At 52.1% G+C, this 20,635-nt stretch overlaps 8 protein-coding genes across 8 annotated transcripts; 5 read left to right on the plus strand and 3 right to left on the minus strand.

Moving 5' to 3' along the window:
* Positions 1 to 585: 585 nt before the first annotated feature.
* Positions 586 to 3,848, plus strand: KD926_005679 (beta-glucosidase; the record flags this gene model as incomplete). The annotated part of the gene is made up of 3 exons (XM_053098869.1): positions 586 to 1,095; positions 1,164 to 1,335; positions 1,387 to 3,848. The coding sequence occupies 3 exons, from the start codon at positions 586 to 588 to the stop codon at positions 3,846 to 3,848; spliced, it is 3,144 nt and encodes a 1,047-aa protein (XP_052957364.1).
* Positions 3,849 to 5,485: 1,637 nt separating this feature from the next.
* KD926_005680 (uncharacterized protein) lies at positions 5,486 to 6,199 on the plus strand (the record flags this gene model as incomplete). The annotated part of the gene is made up of 1 exon (XM_053098870.1): positions 5,486 to 6,199. One exon carries the CDS (start codon positions 5,486 to 5,488, stop codon positions 6,197 to 6,199), a length of 714 nt encoding a protein of 237 aa, XP_052957365.1.
* Positions 6,200 to 6,863: 664 nt separating this feature from the next.
* On the plus strand, positions 6,864 to 7,825 carry KD926_005681 (uncharacterized protein; the record flags this gene model as incomplete). The annotated part of the gene is made up of 3 exons (XM_053098872.1): positions 6,864 to 6,999; positions 7,088 to 7,438; positions 7,524 to 7,825. 3 exons carry the CDS (start codon positions 6,864 to 6,866, stop codon positions 7,823 to 7,825), a joined length of 789 nt encoding a protein of 262 aa, XP_052957366.1.
* Positions 7,826 to 8,697: 872 nt separating this feature from the next.
* Positions 8,698 to 9,732, minus strand: KD926_005682 (putative short-chain dehydrogenase/reductase family protein; the record flags this gene model as incomplete). The annotated part of the gene is made up of 4 exons (XM_053098873.1): positions 8,698 to 8,754; positions 8,812 to 8,995; positions 9,075 to 9,614; positions 9,674 to 9,732. 4 exons carry the CDS (start codon positions 9,730 to 9,732, stop codon positions 8,698 to 8,700), a joined length of 840 nt encoding a protein of 279 aa, XP_052957367.1.
* Positions 9,733 to 10,368: 636 nt separating this feature from the next.
* KD926_005683 (glutamine synthetase family protein) lies at positions 10,369 to 12,073 on the plus strand (the record flags this gene model as incomplete). Its single annotated transcript, XM_053098874.1, has 5 exons — positions 10,369 to 10,801; positions 10,864 to 11,120; positions 11,170 to 11,222; positions 11,283 to 11,972; positions 12,043 to 12,073. The coding sequence occupies 5 exons, from the start codon at positions 10,369 to 10,371 to the stop codon at positions 12,071 to 12,073; spliced, it is 1,464 nt and encodes a 487-aa protein (XP_052957368.1).
* Positions 12,074 to 13,116: 1,043 nt separating this feature from the next.
* On the plus strand, positions 13,117 to 14,952 carry KD926_005684 (malate synthase; the record flags this gene model as incomplete). Its single annotated transcript, XM_053098875.1, has 4 exons — positions 13,117 to 13,477; positions 13,536 to 14,161; positions 14,224 to 14,577; positions 14,674 to 14,952. 4 exons carry the CDS (start codon positions 13,117 to 13,119, stop codon positions 14,950 to 14,952), a joined length of 1,620 nt encoding a protein of 539 aa, XP_052957369.1.
* Positions 14,953 to 16,031: 1,079 nt separating this feature from the next.
* On the minus strand, positions 16,032 to 16,514 carry KD926_005685 (uncharacterized protein; the record flags this gene model as incomplete). Its single annotated transcript, XM_053098876.1, has 1 exon — positions 16,032 to 16,514. One exon carries the CDS (start codon positions 16,512 to 16,514, stop codon positions 16,032 to 16,034), a length of 483 nt encoding a protein of 160 aa, XP_052957370.1.
* A 2,702-nt stretch (positions 16,515 to 19,216) lies between these two features.
* KD926_005686 (uncharacterized protein) lies at positions 19,217 to 20,094 on the minus strand (the record flags this gene model as incomplete). Its single annotated transcript, XM_053098877.1, has 2 exons — positions 19,217 to 19,529; positions 19,895 to 20,094. 2 exons carry the CDS (start codon positions 20,092 to 20,094, stop codon positions 19,217 to 19,219), a joined length of 513 nt encoding a protein of 170 aa, XP_052957371.1.
* Positions 20,095 to 20,635: the final 541 nt, after the last annotated feature.

Here is a 20,635-nt window from a genome sequence, read left to right on the forward strand (position 1 = left end):
GAGTACACTGTAGCTGAATTTGAGACAGCGTATCGTGGTTTGTTCCTGAGGGACTGTGTAGAGCGTAGAGCAGGTCCAAGTAGGGGGCTGATTGGCAGGCAGTGACGTGACAATGGCCTAAGGCAACGACATTTAGGGTTCTGAGGTCACATCCTTCCCTCCTCCATTCTTTCATCTTTCTACCTTCTCTCTGTCTCTCTCTCTGTCTTTCGCATCTTCACCCTCCAGCGACACCATGCATCCGCATCGCGACCATTCCCCTCCCGGTGCAATCAACCTCAAATCTGTCTCTCCACCTTAAAAGGACCCGAAGACGACAGGTCCGCGTAATCGCCCGCCCACCGCCGCGCTGATTGGCCGCCGGCACGTTTCAACTCCAGCATCAACAATCATTACTCTTTCGGTGTGTCGCTTTTCGCCCGATGGACACTTCAGCTCTTTCGCCTGTTCATCATCCCGGTCGCTCCGTGGCATAAACGACATCTCCTTTTTCGTCCGCCGTTTTTGGACTCCTCCAATCCCGCATTGCCACCTCCCTTCCTCTCCTTCCCTTCTCCATGCCCTCCCTAGTCTAATTCGCACACCATGCCTCCCGCCCTCTTCCGGGATAACAACCAGGGCTCGTCCGCTCAAAAATACACCCCCGTCGAGGAGGGTCGCTACTCCGACGATGACGACTCGCTTCCCCTCTCCGACCCTTCCGACGGCGAGGACAGCGACGTGAAGTTGCGTCGCCTCGATCGCTCCACCCGCTCCTCCCGTCCCGGCAAAGATGCGACTGCCTACGCCGCGCGCAATTCCACAGACGTCGAGGCATATCTAGATACCATCACCGAGGCGGAGCAGGAATTGCTCTCCGCCAGCCGACAGTACGAGCTCAGCGATGGCGAAGACACGGACGGGTACGGCCATCCGGTGAAGAAGGCGCGGTTTCTGCATGGTCGGCGACAAAGTCGACAGCAGGGCTGGCGCGCGGTCTACTACTCCAAGTTTTGGTGGCGGACGCTGGTCGGCGTCATCATTGCTCTGGCGTTGCTGGTGTGGGGTTTCCTGAGCTTTGCTTGGTCAAAGGGAGACAAGGACAGGCCGGATTATGTGCGTGAGGACCTTTCTATTCGCGGAGAGTCGGGTTTTGGCAATGCTAATTGTTGTGATGTGTTTAGTCGTATCTTCCGGCCGAATCTTGGTTTCCCACGCCGCGTGGAGGAGCCTACGAAGAGTGGGCGGAGGATTACCGCAAAGCTCAGTTGCTGGTAGAGAGGATGACTCTGGTGGAGAAGGTCAATATCACGACGGGGACGGGCTGGATGATGGGTCTCTGCGTGGGAAATACGGGTAGGTTTACAAGCATTTCCAATGGCTCTTTACTGATGGTATTCTGTGTAGGTGCGGCGAACAATGTCAGATTTCCCTCGCTCTGTCTACAGGACGGCCCTATGGGTATTCGGCTCGCCGATCACGTCTCCGCATTTCCGGCGGGGTTGACCACGGGAGCTACGTGGAATCGTGACTTGATGCATAAGAGGGGCGTTGCTTTGGGTCAGGAGGCGCGAGGCAAGGGTATCAATGTTTTGCTGGGCCCGTCCATGGGTCCTTTGGGTATGATGCCTGCCGGTGGACGGAACTGGGAGTCGTTCGGCTCGGATCCCGTGTTGCAGGGTGTGGCTGCCGCGGAGACCATCCGTGGCATCCAGAGCAACGGAGTGATGGCGACGGCCAAACACTACGTTATGAACGAACAGGAACACTTCCGTCAGCCCCACGAATGGGGCATGCCGACCGCCTTGTCATCCAACATCGGAGATCGTGCGCTGCACGAGGTCTTTGTGTGGCCCTTCGCGGAGAGCATCCGCGCCGACGTGGCTAGTGTCATGTGTGCTCACCAGATGGTGAACAACAGCCACTCCTGTGAGAACAGCAAGCTGTTGAACGGCATTCTCAAGGACGAATTGGGCTTCCAGGGCTTCGTGCAGTCCGACTGGCTGGCCCAGCGCTCGGGCATTAACAGCGCCCTTGGTGGTTTGGATATGAGCATGCCCGGCGATGGACTGCACTGGGAAGATGGCAAGTCGCTGTGGGGCAGCGAGCTCACTCGCGCAGTGCTAAACACTTCGCTTCCGATGGAGCGGTTGAACGACATGGTCACCCGCATTGTGGCCGCTTGGTATCATTTGGGCCAGGACGAATGGCCACTGCCGCGCCCGGACGGTGACGGAGGCCCCAACTTCTCTTCTTGGACGAACGACGAGGTGGGCTGGCTCACGCAGGGCAACGCGCGGGATTACGATCACGTGAATCGCTACGTGGATGTCCAGGGCCAGGGTGACGACGCGCACATGATTCTCATTCGCAAGATCGGCGCCGAGGGAACGGTCTTGGTGAAAAATAAAGACAACACCTTGCCGCTGTCGCGCAACCCCGTCGACGGGTATAAGGTGGGAATTTACGGTGACGACGCCGGGCCCGCCATGGGACCCAACGTGTGTCCAGACCGGCGCTGCAGCTCGGGGACCCTGGCCACGGGTTGGGGCAGCGGCACCGTGGACTTTCCCTACCTGGTGGCTCCCCAGCAGGCTATCGAGGACGCTTGGGACCACCACGTGGAGACGACCTCGTACCTGCGCAACGCCGTGATGCCAGCTGATGCGGCCGACAAGGATCTGTGTCTGGTGTTTGCTAACGCCAATTCCGGCGAGGGTTCCAAGTCTGTCGGCGGGATCCACGGCGACCGGCCGAATCTGTTCCTGCAACGGGGCGGCGACACCCTTATCCAGACGGTCGCGAACAACTGCGGGAATGGCAACGGCCGCACGGTCGTCGTCGTGCACGCCGTAGGCCCGGTAGTGGTGGAGCCCTGGATTGATCTGCCGGGCGTGCACGCGGTGCTCTTTGCCCACCTGCCCGGGCAGGAGAGTGGCAGTGCGCTGATCGATGTGATGTTCGGCGATCTGGACGCCAGCGGCCGACTTCCCTACACGGTCGGCAAGAGCTTGGAGGATTACGGCCCCGGCGCGCAGGTGCTGTACGAGACGAATGGCGTCGTGCCGCAGGTGAACTTTTCGGACTCACTCTACATCGACCATCGGCATTTCGACCGTTACAATATCACGCCGCGATTCGAATTCGGTTTCGGTCTGTCGTACACGAGCTTCGAGATGTCTGACCTGAACATCAAGGTTCTGCGGTCTAAGTCGTCTTTGCCATCGGCCTCCTCCGTCGCCCTACTGCCCCCGCCCGAATACAACACGACCATCCCGTCTAACGAGAGCTTCTACTTCCCTGACAACGTTGTGCAGCTTCCACGATTCATCTATCCCTATCTCCGCGACCTGGACGGCACCCTTCCCAAGAACTACACGCACTACCCAGAGGGTTACGGCCTCCCTTACCCTCCGTCTCCGGCCAGTGGGGGTCTCGGCGGCAATCCGTCCCTCTACGACGAAATCGCCCAGGTCCAAGTCCAGGTGAAAAATACAGGATCGCGTCCCGGCCAAACCGTCATCCAAGTCTACGTCGGCTATCCGGATGACGTCACTGAAGAGGGCGACCTTGTCCCTGTTGAGGAGGAGCCCTCTTCTCAGGATCCTAATCAAGAACCCGCCCAACAACGTGACGAAATCAAAATGGAACGCCAACACGAACGAATTGATTTCCCCGACCGCGTCCTCCGCAACTTCACCAAGATCGAGCTCCAGCCCGGCGAAGTCCGTCCTATCGAGTTAACCCTCACCCGCAAGGATCTGAGCTACTGGAGCGCAAGACATCAGAATTGGGTCATGCCTGAGGGAGAACATGAGGTGTTTGTTGGATTCAGTTCGAGGGATTTCCCGGTGGGTGGAAGATTTTAATGTGTAGGCTGGTAATTATGTATATAGCTGGACAGAGCAGATTGTATAGATGATTTGTATCTTGTAATATAAATGGATGGATTTGTGTCTCAGTGCTGTGGTTACGGTGCTATTTGATTATCATATTCCGGGCTTATATACACTTGACAGGGCCTGGGCACCTCGCCTAACGGCACAGTAGATGAGTACCTTGATAAAACATTGCATTATTATCCAAGACCGCTAGAAAGGAATCATTGAGGTAACTCCATCTATAGATCTTCGATGCAGAATTCAGTACATACTTTATCAGGACCTTTCTCTTCATTTTATTTGTTCTTACTACTAAAACTTTATTAATTCCTTCATCTACATGTGATTACTCGTCTTGGGGCCCTAAAAGCTACAATAGCAGCACTATATAGAGTATTCTAAGGGGTTTCTTACTTCATTTAAGTACAAAAGTCAACCTATGAGCACCACAAAGCCCGCCCAAGGCCATGAAAGCAACATGATAATTGTCTCTGACGCCAGCAGAAAGCACGCAGTTCTGTAAAGACCCAAGAATACAGGTATCGCAGAAGCTTACTAGCGAATAGCCACTATAGAAACTATTAACACATTCTTAGGGTTTATCCCTACAGTAGGATGATGACGCATTTGATTGTTGTTTAGTGGTTCCCGGCTTCGGGGGTGTTGGGGCATCGGAATAATGAATTTTTGAGACTCAAAACGAACTGAATTTGAATGTTTATAAGCCATACTTTAGAACTCCAGTACTTCTATGGTTTCTATTATTTAATCATAGTTATTCAGTAGAATAGTTTCCCTCCGTCTGTTTTGTAGTAATTATATTACTAAAATAGGCATTGGAAGTTATAGGTTATAGGTATTTGCCTTTATGGTGGAATAACACTAGACATTAAACTAGTGGGGGGTAGCACTTCGCCCTTGGGCAAGGCTGTTTCTGGATGCAGCATCACTGCCAGCCTCTAAAGGCAAATTACTAGATACAAGGTGAATAGTAGGAAAAGACTGCGTAGCATTATTGCTATAGATAGTCATTTTTCTGCAGAGGTAGAACCAAACAATCGAGCTGAGATGATACTGTCCACGATCTATGACCCCTCTTGGACCATGAGAATTCTGGTGTGGAGCCTGTCAATGGCTACATCTAGATGCTCCATAAAAGTTAAAATGATTTGCGGAGAATTTGGGCTGCGAATATCAAACTTGATGGTCATCTGGTCTCCGGATTTAGCAAGTACAATGGGATTGCATTGGAATGCACCGGCGCATACGCGGACCTTGGTTCAACCTCCCGTCATATATCGGGGTGGGTGTTTTTAACCATGGATTATCCTTTTGATTGTTTCATCATGATCATTGTACAAAAAGGTAACCCTGATATAGATGGAAACGTAGGCCGGTAGTGTCATCATAGACTGCCCAAAGTGAAGGCTGCTCGGGACGTTTTTGACTACAGAGAGCTATCGTTGTTTCACTATGACGCTGATACTCTTTAATCACCGCAGCGCCCATAGGAGACAGGTTATGCTATTTAAACAGCGGCACATCGTACTCTAACCGCGGGGTGGTCGCATATGGACAACACTCACTAGTCTCATCATTACCCATCCCTACTACTATCAACCAACATGCAGTTGTTATCCTCTTACCACCTCTGGGTAGCCGCCTTGGCCATCTGCATAGCCAACGCTTACCATGTTCCACCTGATCAAACTGGCATCAACGAGATGTTCGATGATGCTGCCCTCGTCCACCAAGCGCCTCATGAGGGCAATCTTGCCCACGACGTCGACCGAGTCAGATATAGCAGCTTCGAAGAAGACGATGATGACTACGCTTCAAACAGCAAGGGCACCAGTATCCACTACGGAAAATGCTACCGACTGCAAGACGACGACCTGTGGCTGGGCGGAGATTCGTCCCCGTGGAATTACTACGTCTTCGGACGCCGTTCGAACGTCCAGGCCTTCCAACTCTGCAAATCAATGAGAGACTGCGAGCGCCAGAACTCGAATGACCAAGAGATCCGGGAGGGTGGAAAGTTCTATCTCTGGGACTTCCGTGGCAACCACTACTCCCAGAATGGAGACTTTGCCGCCTGCAACACCCTGGGCAGTATTTATGCCGCGGGAGCTTCCTACCGGAACTATGTCCAGTTCCAGGTGTTCACGGATGATTGTCCGCGTGACAGTTACTACTGCTATCTTACGCTGAGTCTGGTGGGCCAGGCGAGTGGACGTAATGGACTGCAGGTCAACAGGAATAATAATTATTTCCAAAATGATTACAGCGGAAGTACGGTTACGCTGCGCTTCAAAGAAGTCAACTGCTCTGATCCATGAGAACAGTGAGGGTCGTCATGTTTTCTATTGCGCTGGTTCCATAGTGGGAAGCATTATTTTGTGGGGTGGGTGGCCTAGTGGCTGTTTTGATGTGATGTAGTTTAATCAACAAGAATACTATTAACACATCACTGGATCTAGATGTATCTCCAATTGAAATTTGAGATTGTCCACACGGCTGGAAACTGATGTAGAAATCAAGGCGGTCGGGGAGGGCAATTCGGCAAAACGTATTGCCGAACCGGCCCAGGGCGGCTGGAAGAAGACATGGGATGACAACAAACAAGGATCAACGATCTGCTAGCTAAGACTATGCTGCGATCCTGGCGGCGGCTATGAGATCGTTCCAAAATAGTTTAGCAGCATCGGGCTCCTTATCGCTCCTGGCGAAAACTGTCAGACCGGGGAAACAAACCCGGTATAACGTCATCGTATCCCTTACCCAGTAGCTTGACCCACAGAGCGGGTTCGCGTCAGCAGTATATAACTCTGACCTGTAGCTCCGTACATCGCTAACATTATCCTTATGTATACACCAGTGGAAGATGGCTGAACAGGGACGAGCTCGAAAGAATTCTCGACACATTGTGTTCGATTTCTCGGCGCTTTGTGAGACAGAGCCATCCGTCTTTGTCCCGGAGCAAACAAGATTGTTAATTACGAAATGAAGGAAGGCGGATTCAACCGAGTCTTCATTCCCACAATGGACTCGGGCTCTCTTGTCGTGGCAAGACTACCGACAGGTATCGCTGGCCCGCCAAAGCTAAAGACGAACTCGGAAGTCGCGGCCATGACATACCGTAGGATGAATCTGCATCTGCATCCCTATCTATCTGCCTTCTTGATAACGCAATCCCCAAGCTCACCACTGAATGTTTCCTCATATAGTACGCTCCAAAACCACACTTCCAATCCCCAAGGTCCTAGACTGGAGCGATGACCCCTCCAATGCGATCGGCGCGGAATACATCATCCAGGAACATGTTTCGGGTGTTCAATTGCACGAAGCTTGGCCGAACATGAACTCAGAGCAACATATGTTGTGCACGAAGGCGCTTTCACTGGCGTTGCAGAAGATAGCCGCCTTGGATTTCCCGGCCTATGGCAGTACCTATTTTTCAAATGCTGATGGGCCGGGGCCTTTAGACTCGTACAGGACGACTCCACTCGGAGAGGGCTTCTGTGTGGGTTCGAATTGTAGTCCGGTCTTTGGAATCGGAATCCCGGGGAGTTGGAATTGTATGGCGGCCCAAGTGCTAATCGTGGTCCTTGTTAGTTCCCCGAAAGGCTTGACATATCGTCGGCTTCTCCCTGCTAACAATAGGCGCAAATCCAGGGGATAGTCTGGCTAGTTATTGCCAAGGGTTGATCGAGACCGGCTCCTCGCGATTACCGAAACCAGATGCGGTTAATCGCGAGCTCCCTCATCAGGGATCCATTCAAGATCATATACGCCTTTTACAGATCAGTCATAAGGTAATGCAGAGACTTATACAGGACAAGCGCATCCAAGATGCCGCAACACCAGTCCTACTTCGCCCTGATTTTCACAAACGGAATATCTACGTCTCAGCCGAGGACCCAACAGTTATTACCGGCCTGATTGATTGGCTCAACGAGCATTGAGCCCGTGTTCATCTACGCCAACGAGACTCCTGACTTTGCCGCGCCGCCGAGGAACCGGATGAGCACGCATTCGAGCACACGCAAGACGAGCACCACCAGTTCCTTGAACAGAAGATCAAGGAAAGAAACAGAGAGCGGAAAGACGCGTCAATCTGCTACCAAACCTACGACGTATGCATGACAGGCCTTGTCCCTAAACTCCGCCCCGCCCGTCTCTAAGATCCGACACTGTTCCGACTCTTCCATTACTGCCACACGACATGAAGGGATAGTGCCACTGCGATGACCCAGGAGCTAGTAGAGCTGTCGGCTCAATGGGAGGAACTAGGTCTGCAGGGCTCATGTCCCTATAACCCCACCGAAGAGGAACATGAGAAGCATGTGGGAAATTACGAAGACTTTGAGACGGTGTAATGGTTTAAGCTGTGGCTTCGGAATTCTCTAAATACCAACTCGGATGGATGGGTTTCTACTGAGGCATGGCAGGCGTCAAGGGAGGCTCGTCGCGCGGCATATGACGAGTGGATTCGGACGGCTCGGAATCAGAGGCTCGTGGTGAGGGTATGACGGTTGAAAAAGCGGATAGGTTGTGGCCGTTTGATGCTAGGTGATGCTAATCGAAACATTCGATTGACAGACAACAGAATGGAACAGACAACTAGTTAAACGAACGGGATTACGTATGCAGCATCGCTGCAAGGCAAGCCTAGAGAAGATTGCTCAGCCAGGCTACGTATGTCATTCCAAATTCTCAAGGGCCAAGCCTTTTATTTTTCATCCTCGTTGATCTGGTTCAATCATGAAATTCGTGTTCTATTCTTTGGACTAACATCGCATCCAGTATAACATACTATGAAATAATTAAACCCAATCTAATGGCCCAGGTTCTGCGGCGCAGCGGTAGCGGGTCCCTCGGGAGTAACGTAGGCCTAGAAAATGTCAATTCACATACTGGACACGAGAACGGGACAGAAGAGGGAACATACTTTGGACATTCCACCATCGACCACGAAGTCGCTGCCGTTGACGAAGCTGCTCTCGTCGCTGGCCAGGAAGACAACCGCGTGCGCCTGCTCGATGGCCTCGCCGAAACGACCCGTCGGGAAGTGCACCTCGCGACGGAATCGCTTGGGCTGGTCATCGCCGAGCCAGTCCTGCAGAAGGGGAGTGCTACATAGACACCCATTAGCAACCATCCTAACAATTCATACCACCTAGAGAGCAGAATGAGAGAGGGAGAGGGACATACTTCAACGGCGCCGGACACAACGCATTAAACCGAATTCCCTCCCGCGCATGCACGATCGCCAACTCCCTCGTCAGGGCCAACACAGCTCCCTTACTGGCCGTGTACGCCAACTGAGGCGTCGCGCTGCCCACCAACGCCACGACACTCGCCGTGTTAATGATACTGCCTCGCGCCTTCTTGTTCCGCCGCATGCTCAGCACCGCATGCTTGCATCCAAACCACACGCCCTTGACGTTGATGTTCTGCGTCATATCCCAGATCTTCTCGGGGGTGTCGACGGCGTCCGCGTCGTCGGCGTGCATGATACCCGCGTTGTTGAAGATCACGTCCACTCCGCCCCAGCTGTCCTGGGCGTCGATCATGGCCTGGACGTCGGTCTCCTTCGAGACGTCGCATTTGATGGTCTCAACGCGGGGGGCTGTGGGGACGACCTCCTTCACCTTCGCGAGGGCCTTTTCGAGTGCGGGCTCGGAGATGTCGGCCATGAGGACGGAGGCGCCTTCGCGGGCGAAGAGGATCGTGGTTTCGAGACCGATGCCTCTGGGGGTGGGGGTTAGAGGGTGGGATTGAGAGGGGTCGGGGCTGAGATGGGAACTCACCCGGCGGCACCGGTGATGATGGCATTCTTGCCTTGGAGACGGCCTCGGGGAGCGGACATTTTGAGCTATTGGAGGAGGTTGGTTAGTTCTCTCGGTTTTGTTCTGAGGGATGGTGTATCGCGGGGGTACGGCGATGATGTCACCGATGGGATTGGCATGGTGAGGGTGGTAAGGGAGGGAGGAATGGTCTGGGAGCTTACTGTTAGAAAATGAAGACGTGGATGAGGAAGAGAAAGAAAGCTGGGAGGGGGTATCAAGTTGATTGAAGGAGGAAGGAGGAAGAGGAGGACAGGTAGTCCGACGAGAAGCGAAGAGAACAGAACAACACACGCGGGGCTGTGGAGCCCATTAGCTAAGCTTTGATCACCCGATGGGGCAGGGATTGCGTCGATTGGAATGTAGTACGTCTGATATCCTCAGAGATAAAAAGGAAAAAGTTCAAATGATTACTATCGGCAAGAATAGCCTAATTGCCTGGTGGCTGAGATAGCGCGGCATGGTACAAGTAACCCAGGAGGAATCCCAGACGATGCATGATCACCGCCTCCGATAAGCCGCCTCAGGCCCACTTCATTCCTTGTCCCTCGTCATCTCCTCCCCTCCCCTTCCTCCCTTCCATTCTACTTAACTGCCACCCATTGCCGTGAGTGATTACACCTACACCTTTCACAACCATACACTAATTGTCCAGCAACATGTCCGTCTTCCCCGACACCCTCGTCACCCTCGACAATGTCGCCGACATCCTCCAAAACGACACCCGCGTCAAATTGGCCGGCGTTGACGTCGACGGCCAGCTGCGCGGTAAACTAGTCTCCAAGAAGAAGTTCCTCTCCATCGTCGCCGACGGTTTCGGTTTCTGTTCCGTGGTATTCGGCTGGGATATGCACGATCAGACATACTTCAAGGAGCTCTCGATCAGCAATAAAGAGAACGGATACCGCGACATCGTCGCCGTCCCGGACCTCAGCAGTTTCCGCCGCATCCCCTGGGAGAACAACGTGCCTTTCTTCCTCGTCAGCTTTCACGATCCGGACACTAAGGAACCGGTGTGCGCGTGTCCGCGGGGTCTGTTGAAGACGGCGCTCGGCAAGGCGGAGAAGGCGGGTTACCGTGCGATGGCTGGAGGTGAGTGCCCTTCGCTTTCCCTAGACCCCCTTTTATCGCGTGTTTTAATCCTGACGGATCAGCCGAATACGAGTTCTACCAGTTCCGCGTTCCCGGAGAACACGCGACCCCCGAGCGAAATGCGTCGTCCACCGCGACCTTCCTGAAAAACAACCCCGTCGAGTCGTTACCGTCCCTGACCGAGGGGATGTTCGCATACAGTTTGACGCGACCGATTCATAACCAAGATTACTACTATGGAGTGTATGATGCCTGCGAGCAGTTCAATTGCGAGATCGAGGGATGGCACACGGAGAGTGGACCGGGGGTGTTCGAAGCTGTGGGTGATTATACGGGAGATGGGGAGGACCGCGCTGACGAGGGGACAGGCACTACAATTCGGGGAAGCCAAGGAGATGGCCGATAAAGCGGGACTCTTCAAGTAGGTTTGCGGGGAGAGGTCTGGATGCGCCCGGAGATATACTGACCGCCCGCTACCTAGGTTCGTCGTCAAATCCATCGGTACGAAGCATGGAATTACACCGTCCTTCATGGCGAAGCCGCGCGAGGGTCTGCCCGGGAATAGTGGACATATGCACATTTCCTTAGTGGGCAGCGACGGGAAGAACGCGTTCCTCCGCGACACCCCCGATCCCTCGCCTCCGTATCCCGACATCGCGCATCTGTCTGATCTTGGTCGCTACTTTTTGGCGGGCGTGCTGACGGGGTTGCCGGATATTATGCCGCTGTTCGCGCCCACGATCAACTCCTACAAACGTCTGGTCGAGAACTTTTGGGCTCCGGTGACCGTTTCCTGGGGCCTGGAGCACCGCGCTGCCTCTGTCCGCCTGATTGCGCCCCCGACCGCTAGTCCGAAAGCTACGCGACTGGAGGTGCGTGTGCCGGGCGCGGATGCTAACCCGCACTTCGTTCTGGCGGCTGTCGTCGCGTTGGGGTGGCGCGGAGTGGAAAAGAAGCTGCCAATCCCGGTGGCCCCACTGTCAAAGGGCGAGGACATGGGAGGAGCCAGCGATCAGGGGGTGCGGTTGGCCAAGTCACTGCGAGACGCCACGACGGCCTTTATGCGCCCGGACAGCGTCGCCCGGGAGGTGTTTGGCGATGCGTTCGTGGATCATTTCGGGGGCACTCGCGAGCATGAGGTGCGACTGTGGGAGGAAGCGGTTACCGATTGGTATGTATATGGGGCTGTATAATGCGGGAGAGAGAAGAGATTTGGCCGATGACTGACAAATGATCTACAGGGAGGTGAGACGGTACATCGAAACGGTCTAGAACCGGAAGCCACATGCGCAGAGACTTGGAGGACGAGGACCGACCGGGGATGTCGCTGCACGACGCCTCCGTTGCCTCCCGAGCAGCGGGTAAGAGTTGATCACATGCGAGCCTGAGGCTTTCACATGTTTGGTGGTTGTTCGTCATTGTTGGGTGAGGAGACATCCGTGCCAGACAGGAGGGACGGGCTGTTTGTATATCCGGTACTCATCCTTACACCGGTTGCAGATAGAATGGAGGGTGCTGGCAAGTGCAGATAGAGCAGGATATACTCATTGCCCGCGACGCCGCAGACGACACCTGAGGCATGCATGACGTCGAACCGCGGCAATGCGAGCAGCTCTCGGGTGTGGGGAGCTTTGGGTCAGTCCGGGACTCTGGGGCTGGCGTGTCCTCGGTTGACTGCGGGAGATCAGAGATGTTCACCGGGTGCGGGACATGAGCAGTTAAGCACATAGAGATAGATGCCCCTCTTCATTCTGTACATTCCTGTTACTCGATTCCGTATAGTCACTCTTATCAATCACTCGGTGGGCGCCGCATGCCGGAGGAAGGGAGCATTCCTGCAGTCATTCCGGTCGAGTAATCGGCCGATAGGGTAATCTTACCGTCTTGCGTACGGGTTTCCCGCGGCAAAGTCACGGGTGCTCCCAATGAGGCAAGTTCCGTTCCTCCACGCCGGGATCGTAGTCCAATTGGGGGGTGTGATTGGCCCGAGGCTGCCGAATGCTGCCCAGCTGGTAATGATACACGGTAAATTGAATACCGCCTATCGGGAGGGAACAAAGTTCCCATGGGCCGCGGTTGTCGCCCTCCTTCTGACGTATTCGTCGTTGCTCCCAAACCTACTTATATCTACTGCCGAGGGCTTGCAATACTGGTTGATACCTTCTTCTTTTCCTTCTTCCTCCTCATTTCACTCTCTGACCTTGTTGTGGTTTTGCCTCAACCTCCCCTACATCAATCGAACTAGTACTACACTATCCTATACTCCCGATAACCTCCAGGATAAGATAACGATAAGATAAGAACATCCTCCCACCATGAGCCAAATCGACGCTCAGCTCAAGGATGTCGCCATCCTCGGTGCCATCCCCAACGAGGCCCGCAAGATCCTGACCAAGGAGGCCTCGGCCTTCCTGGCTATCCTGCACCGCACCTTCAACCCCACCCGGAAAGCCCTCCTGCAGCGCCGCATTGACCGTCAAGCCGAGATCGACAAGGGCAACCTGCTCGACTTCCTGCCCGAGACGAAGCACATCCGCGAGAACGATGCCTGGAAGGGTGCGCCCCCGGCCCCGGGTCTGGTAGACCGACGTGTCGAGATCACTGGTCCCACGGATCGGAAGATGGTGGTGAACGCGTTGAACTCGGACGTGTGGACCTACATGGCTGACTTTGAGGGTACGTTGACCGTCACCAAGTAATGGCCTTAAAAAAAAGTCGAACTAACCCCGCATAGATTCGAGTGCCCCGACCTGGGAGAACATGATCGGTGGTCAGGTGAACCTGTACGACGCCATCCGACGACAAGTCGACTTCAAGCAGGGCGGCAAGGAGTACAAGCTGCGAACGGACCGGGTGCTGCCGACGCTGATTGCACGCGCTCGAGGCTGGCACCTCGACGAGAAGCACTTCACCGTTGACGGCGAGCCTATCTCCGGCGGCCTGTTTGACTTCGGTCTCTACTTCTTCCACAACGCCAAGGAGCTGGTGGCCCGCGGGTTTGGGCCTTACTTCTACCTGCCCAAGATGGAGTCGCATCTGGAGGCGCGCCTGTGGAACGACGTCTTCAACCTCTCCCAGGACTACATTGGAATTCCACGCGGCACTATCCGTGGTACCGTTTTGATCGAGACTATTACGGCGGCGTTTGAGATGGACGAGATCATCTACGAGTTGCGGGATCACAGCTCCGGGTTGAACTGTGGTCGGTGGGATTACATCTTCTCGTTTATCAAGAAGTTCCGAAAGCACCCCAACTTTGTCCTACCCGATCGCTCGGACGTTACTATGACGGTGCCGTTCATGGATGCCTATGTCAAGCTATTGATCAAGACGTGCCATCGGAGAGGCGTTCATGCCATGGTATGTCCCCTCCCTTTCCCTCTTTCCCTATGCCCGGACCAGACGCTAACTGAAACAAACAGGGTGGTATGGCCGCTCAAATCCCCATCAAGACCGACCAGGCCGCCAACGACAAGGCCATGGAGAGCGTGCGCGCTGACAAGCTGCGCGAGGTGCGGGCTGGCCACGACGGCACCTGGGTGGCACACCCGGCTCTGGCAGCCATCGCGTCCGACGTGTTCAACCAGCACATGCCTACTCCCAACCAGCTGTTCCGACGCCGCGAGGACGTCCACATCACCGCTAACGATCTCCTGAACACGAACGTCCCCGGTAAGATCACTGAGGACGGCATCCGGAAGAATCTGAACATCGGTCTGTCATACATGGAGGGCTGGCTGCGTGGAGTCGGCTGTATCCCGATTAACTTCCTCATGGTATGTTTGCTTGCCCTTTCCTCATTCCTCATCACCACTTCTCCACCCAAGGGAAAAAAAAAAAAAGGAAAAGAGCCAATACTAACAAATAAACAGGAGGACGCCGCCACCGCAGAAGTCTCTCGCTCTCAACTCTGGCAATGGACTCACCACGGCATCTCGACCAACGACGGCAAGAAAGTCGACAAGGCCTACGCCCTGCGCCTGCTGAAGGAGCAGGTCGACGAGCTGGCCAACAAGGGACCCAAGGGCAACAAGTTCCAGCTCGCCGGGCGGTACTTTGCCGGCCAGGTCACGGGCGAGGAGTATGCCGATTTCTTGACCAGTTTGCTGTATAATGAGATTTCGACCGCGGGGCAGGCTTCGAAGTTGTAAAATTGCTCTCACGTTGAGAGACTATTGTGAATGGACGAGTGTTGATAATATACCTTAACCTTATTACTTGACATATTTTTGAAAGGGATGGTTTATGAATATGGATATGAAGATGAACATGGGTTTCTTATGGCATGTATTTATTTTGTTTGGGCTTCGATTATGGAGTAATGAATTGATTCATTATCTATACACCATAACTTTTGTGTAGAGAATCTAGGTATTGATATGAGTATGATGTTGATTATCGTTCGGACTTCTAACTAGACCAAAAAGCCAGCTGACTGATGGTTCAGTCCTTGTAGTACTGGATATATTCAACATTTTGTAGTAAAAGCTGTTCACTTTCTGACTTCTTATGAGCTCTTTTTATCCTACTACCCTCAGATATTCTGCCATCTAACCCTACGTTTTGTTTTGTTTTTTTTTTTTACTCTACTGTTGCTTTCTATCAGTTCCTACTGTCTTTTTACTTATATTCTACCTCTCTTTTCGAAGTATACACTTTTATGCCCAGAATATGCGTGCATGTGTAAGTAGGCCTGCTAAGCCTTTTTTGCTCGATCGGACTATCGTTTCGCAAATGATACAAACCAACTAGCACTGATTGGGGTCTCACGGGCGCTTTTTTATTGGTCTTCATGGTGTCGCCGTATCTAATGGCGTTTTCTACTACATGACGTATCGCTTTGTGATGAGTGTCCGTGGCAGTTTAATCAGCATTATGTACTCAAAACAGTAGCTGCAATAGCGGCCAGCACAGCTCTCAATTAGACTGGTATAAAGTCGGGAGATACGGAGTCATAGCGATGGGCATGGTTACTTGGAGTTGAAAACGGGTTAAAGATTGGGCTCATAACTCAGCGTGGTCTCAATCGCGGATTGGAAACCCCGTGCTGTGATCATCATTGGCTCTTCTATAAGGATATGTAGCTAATTCTAAGCGCACCAAACGTCGAAAGAAATAAAAAGCAAAATACTTGTCCGTAGCACATTTACGCCAGGCCAAGTGTGAAAGGTGACTCTAAATATATCTTTCTGTTGTCCTCAGACGAGGATTTGGGACCGTATACTCAGGACTAATTGGTGTAATCGAAGCTAGCTTGGTCGGGCGTCTCTCCCCGCTTCCATAAATGCGCTCTCTTTCTTTTCTTCCTTCGCGGAGCCGACTCTTCCTCAATATCTTCCTCATTCTCCTCCTCATCACTGTTGTCGCCTTCGTCGTCACCACAATCATCTAAGTTATCCATATCATCATCCGGCTCGGCAAATGGATCGAGCCCATATTCCTTCTCCACCGCAACCTGCGCCTCCCTATCTTCCTCGCCATAATACGCATCCCGTAAGATCTGTAATTTTTCAAGCATGTCCTTCGGAATCCTCCCGCTTCTCGGGCATCCAATTATCCTAATTGCCCTCTTAAGGGCCGCGAACGGAGCTCCGCCCCATTCCTTGATCGGTGATTCTTTGGTGACACGCTGTGCGCAGCTGTCCACTAGATGGACACGATAGTACGTGCCCCAGCCTTCTCCCTCTTGCTCGGTGTTTTTCTTCTGATGCATAAACACCTTGTACTTGCTCGCCGTAGGTACTCTGAGTTTGTTCTCCTCGTTGTGGGGGAATTGTGGTAGGTGTCTTCTGCGTGCCCTATCGCGCAGCTCGAATCGGATGAAGAAATCTAGATCTTCTGGCCAAAAAGAGAAAATACAGAGAGATGGAAGGGGCTAAGTAGGGGATACATTATTATAGAATAGGGGTATAAGAATATTATGTTGGCGTTCGGATTTCTGCTAACTAAACCAAAAGCCACAGCTTAGGAAAGGTCAGCCCCTGCACCGCTATATGTCAACACAGGGCTGCTGGGGAAATACAGAGCAGTTTAGGGTAAGCAAATACGCCTACTGTTAGATAATAAAGCTTCTGATATGGAAAATGAGTATTGAGATAGAAGACTGTTTAGTATATAGTATGCATAGCCGGCGCAGCACCCTATATACCTCTTGTAGGTCCTTCCTAGACGCTAGAAGCTGTCGTCCACGGTTTATCTTACTTTTCCAGTTACCTCTGCGCTTGAGCCTTCATCTTTTGAGTGTTCTAGGGTTGTTTAGGGCTCTCTGGGGGCACCTATTTGCTCTTTAAGGGTCTCGCTTGTTAGAATTTTGGTGTATATAGGACTAGGTTAGGTAGATGTGATGGCCGGCTCTGGGCCGGTCATCCCCAGTATAGCGGTCGTAGCTAGGTACACTGAAAGGGTGTGAATGCTAATACTACTACTACTACTACTACTACTACTACTTTTGTTCGCGCTATAAGTTTATTGATAGACCTTGGGAAACCTTATAATCCTACAGATATCTAACTTACTCTATATAGCAACTGCCGTCTCCTGAATTAATAATGCAACGTCACAGCATATCCATACGTGCTCCTAGGTAAGCTCCGTCTGGTGCAGAGGGCAGAAATGCCGCTCTGCCAAATTACCACACCCTATAGATCCTAGAAAAGTGATATTTGGTATCAATTGAATAGAAAACTACAGTCAAGTTCAAATTATATTGGAAATGGCTAATCAACACCTGCTGTTCGGAAAATCTGGAAAACCTAGGCAAGAGGTCGTTTTGTTGGGAGTTTCGGCGACAATGTACGTCTAACCAGCAACAATCAGTACCAAGAATTTCTACTCATACGCCCATACCCAAGTTCAGCCTAACCAATATTGAGCCACCGCACCCAAGATAGTTGTAGGATGATATCGAATATCTTGACCCAAAAGATTAAGTCAAAACACCACACTGCCCTAGCTCACATAACAAACATCTTCTTTGCAACTTAGGTAGAAGTCCCAATATATATACTCAAACTCTTGCATTCTCTAGTATTCCTATACCGTTATTCTACATCCCTATTTCCCTCACCTAGCCCCTCACTTCTCTCCGTACTGATCTCTAACTACCACTGTTATTCGTTGTAGGAATGAAGTTTGCGGCACTGGTAATTGCTTGAGCTAGAATGTGACCATCGTTCCTTGGAATGATGCCTCTGAATACGATTATGAGTAAGATCTAAAGCAATAATACAAATAGTAATTGATCTCTATAGCTATCTCGGTCGCATATTTGCGACTCATCGACCTTGATTCCGCAGCCAAGGCTGTTAGCCAGGACTGAGATTGCTGCAGTCAGATTCCGGTGTGAATGTTGCTGGTAACGGGTTTACCGTCCTGCCATCCTGTGCCGCCGGGCTGCAGCTCCGCGGTGTCGTCTAGTATGAGACAAGGATTAGAGCCTTGGTCATTAGGTTCGTGTGATGTTTACGGTCATGCGAGGAGTTCTTCTGTTGTGGGGGCGAGGAATGTCTGTTACGACCACAGCCGCGCGAGGATGTAGATTATTCGTCTTTGCAGTTGGATTTCCGTTCGTGTTTCTTACTGATGGGATCTTTGTTCTCGTGGCGCTATGATTAGGGATAGTTACCGCGATGCTGGGAAGGGTAACAACGGTAGCGATGAGAGGAACGATAGTAATGACGCGACCTAATGCGATGACATATGTGTCAAATGTCTCGATGTCGAGACTGAGAATGATATTATCAAGGTGGCCGAGTAAAAATTCTGGTCCTTTCTGGCTGCTGAGAAAGTAATAGTAATGCAGTCGTTGTTATGATGCTTGGCAAAGCTAATATTCTTTCCAAAATTTCATCAAGTTTGGCCTGAATGACGGTCATTGGAGATATTTGATCAGTTTTTGCCTGAGCCTGTGTATTTTGATTGCGAAGGACATTCGCGCTCATATTGCTTGTAGAATATGGGTAGCCTCGATGGCGCTTTTCTGGTCTCGGCACTCCCCGAGCTGCTCAAGTTCCGGATTAACTACCACGGTCGGCGTCTCTTCCACAACTTCGCTTCGACCAGGTTCTGTAGGTGCTGAGCACAATGGTGCGTTCTGTTGAACGCTCATTGTGCGGAAGGTCCGCCAACTTGGACTGCAGTTCGCTAAGGTTGTTGGCCGTAATGGCGGGCATTGCCGTGAAACAGAATAACGGTCAGCTGGTCGCCGAAATGCTTACGCAGTTCATCCAGCCAGCTGAGTAGAAGGGTAGTGGGGCATAGGATAAGTGTCGGTTCAAAGAAGGTATCTGCGTCACCTGTGAGATCTCCTTAAAAGGCCATTTTCCACTCCAGGGACCTCTCAATGGACATTTTCTTGCTGGGGACCCAGACCTGCTGTTTCTGCTGTTGCGAACCCCGATGTACACGCTCAGTGGTTTAGAAGAATGTACTGAGGTTTCGTGGTATTTTCGCTATGATCACCCTCGAGCACTGGTAGTCAAGATTGAGCCGGTAGACACACACTTGGAACTTGGTAAGCATCACCACAACGCCCGAATCCTCCACCACGAATGCCCGAGCAGCTGCCTCCCGTTGCGTGTCGTTAGCGGTCGACTTGATGGTGAGAATTGAGACGGACCACGAGTCCATCAACATCTCCAGAAACCCAAGGATCAGGGAGTGCTCGCAGAAGATGAGAAAGCGCAGTGCCGTTTGCCCGCTGCTTAGACAGTCAAACACACCTTTGTTTCTGAACATGTACAACAAGTATTGCTCCTTAGGGCAGTCCGTCATGGGATACTTTGCCGCGGCGAAACGACTTAAGGGGCCTGTGGCCGCTCGCTCTCCGGTCGTATGGGTACAGGGTCGCCGCTAGGCATCCGCCCACGTTTGGGCACACAATTTTGATCGAAATCGAGAGTATATTCCGATTTGATTATGTTTGACATGATCTCCTTGTCGGAGTAAATTCGTGCAATTTGGTGGTCGGTCAAATAGGCCCTCGTTGGGACCACCGTAAATGGTAGTCTACAACTAACTGGCAAGGTAGTTGGTCATGAGAAAATTGAATTCCCAGTCCGTCCACTCGAAGGTCTAAACTACCTAGCTACCCACCTACGGCGGAACATCCCGAGACCGATATCAGACCTGGCCGCAGCCTCGGGAAGGTTCATGCCCTTCGCCTGCCGTCGACCACGCTGGTCACATAATGCTTGAACTTTGGCGAAAATGCGAGGAGGGTGATAAGGAAACCGGCGACGGTGCAGTTCCATCACCCTCCTCGGATACACCAGATCAATGGTCCTAATATGCATCGGGGGGATTGGGTCCTGGATATGAGAGCAGTATGGAGCTGGGTCGAAAGGAAAAATCATCCAATGATAAACACTGTGTTCCCGCTCCATCATGGACAGTCGATGAGATGCATTGCCAGTACTGCGCATAGGACAATTCGTATAGATGCGGGTGACGGCACAAGTGTTTCTCTTACAACGGTGCAACCCATACCTGGGGGAGCGAAGCCAATAAAATTTTCGACAGCAGCTTCAGAAAATCCAGAGAATGTTGGAATCCACGTGCGTGTCGACACCAGAAAGCCTTGTTCGCTTTAATTGAGACAGCTCTGTAAAGCGCTTCCACCATCTAGCGGCCATCCAAATAGACACAGGATTCCGAGGCACGAGACGCGCAGAGAAGCGTGAACTGAACGGCGATTATTTTTGTTCCCTGAGACTAGTACTCTCGATCAAAGCTTGCCCCTACTCGTAGGAAAACCGGTTATACGCCCTAATGTGCCTATAGATTAGGTTCAAAGATAAAATTAAAATCCTCCTCTTTGTGTGCTTGTCTCTGCGC

This window comes from Aspergillus affinis (genome assembly GCF_023601865.1).
Source record: "Aspergillus affinis strain CMG 70 chromosome Unknown NODE_28_length_305421_cov_87_880826, whole genome shotgun sequence".
Taxonomy (NCBI): domain Eukaryota; kingdom Fungi; phylum Ascomycota; class Eurotiomycetes; order Eurotiales; family Aspergillaceae; genus Aspergillus; species Aspergillus affinis.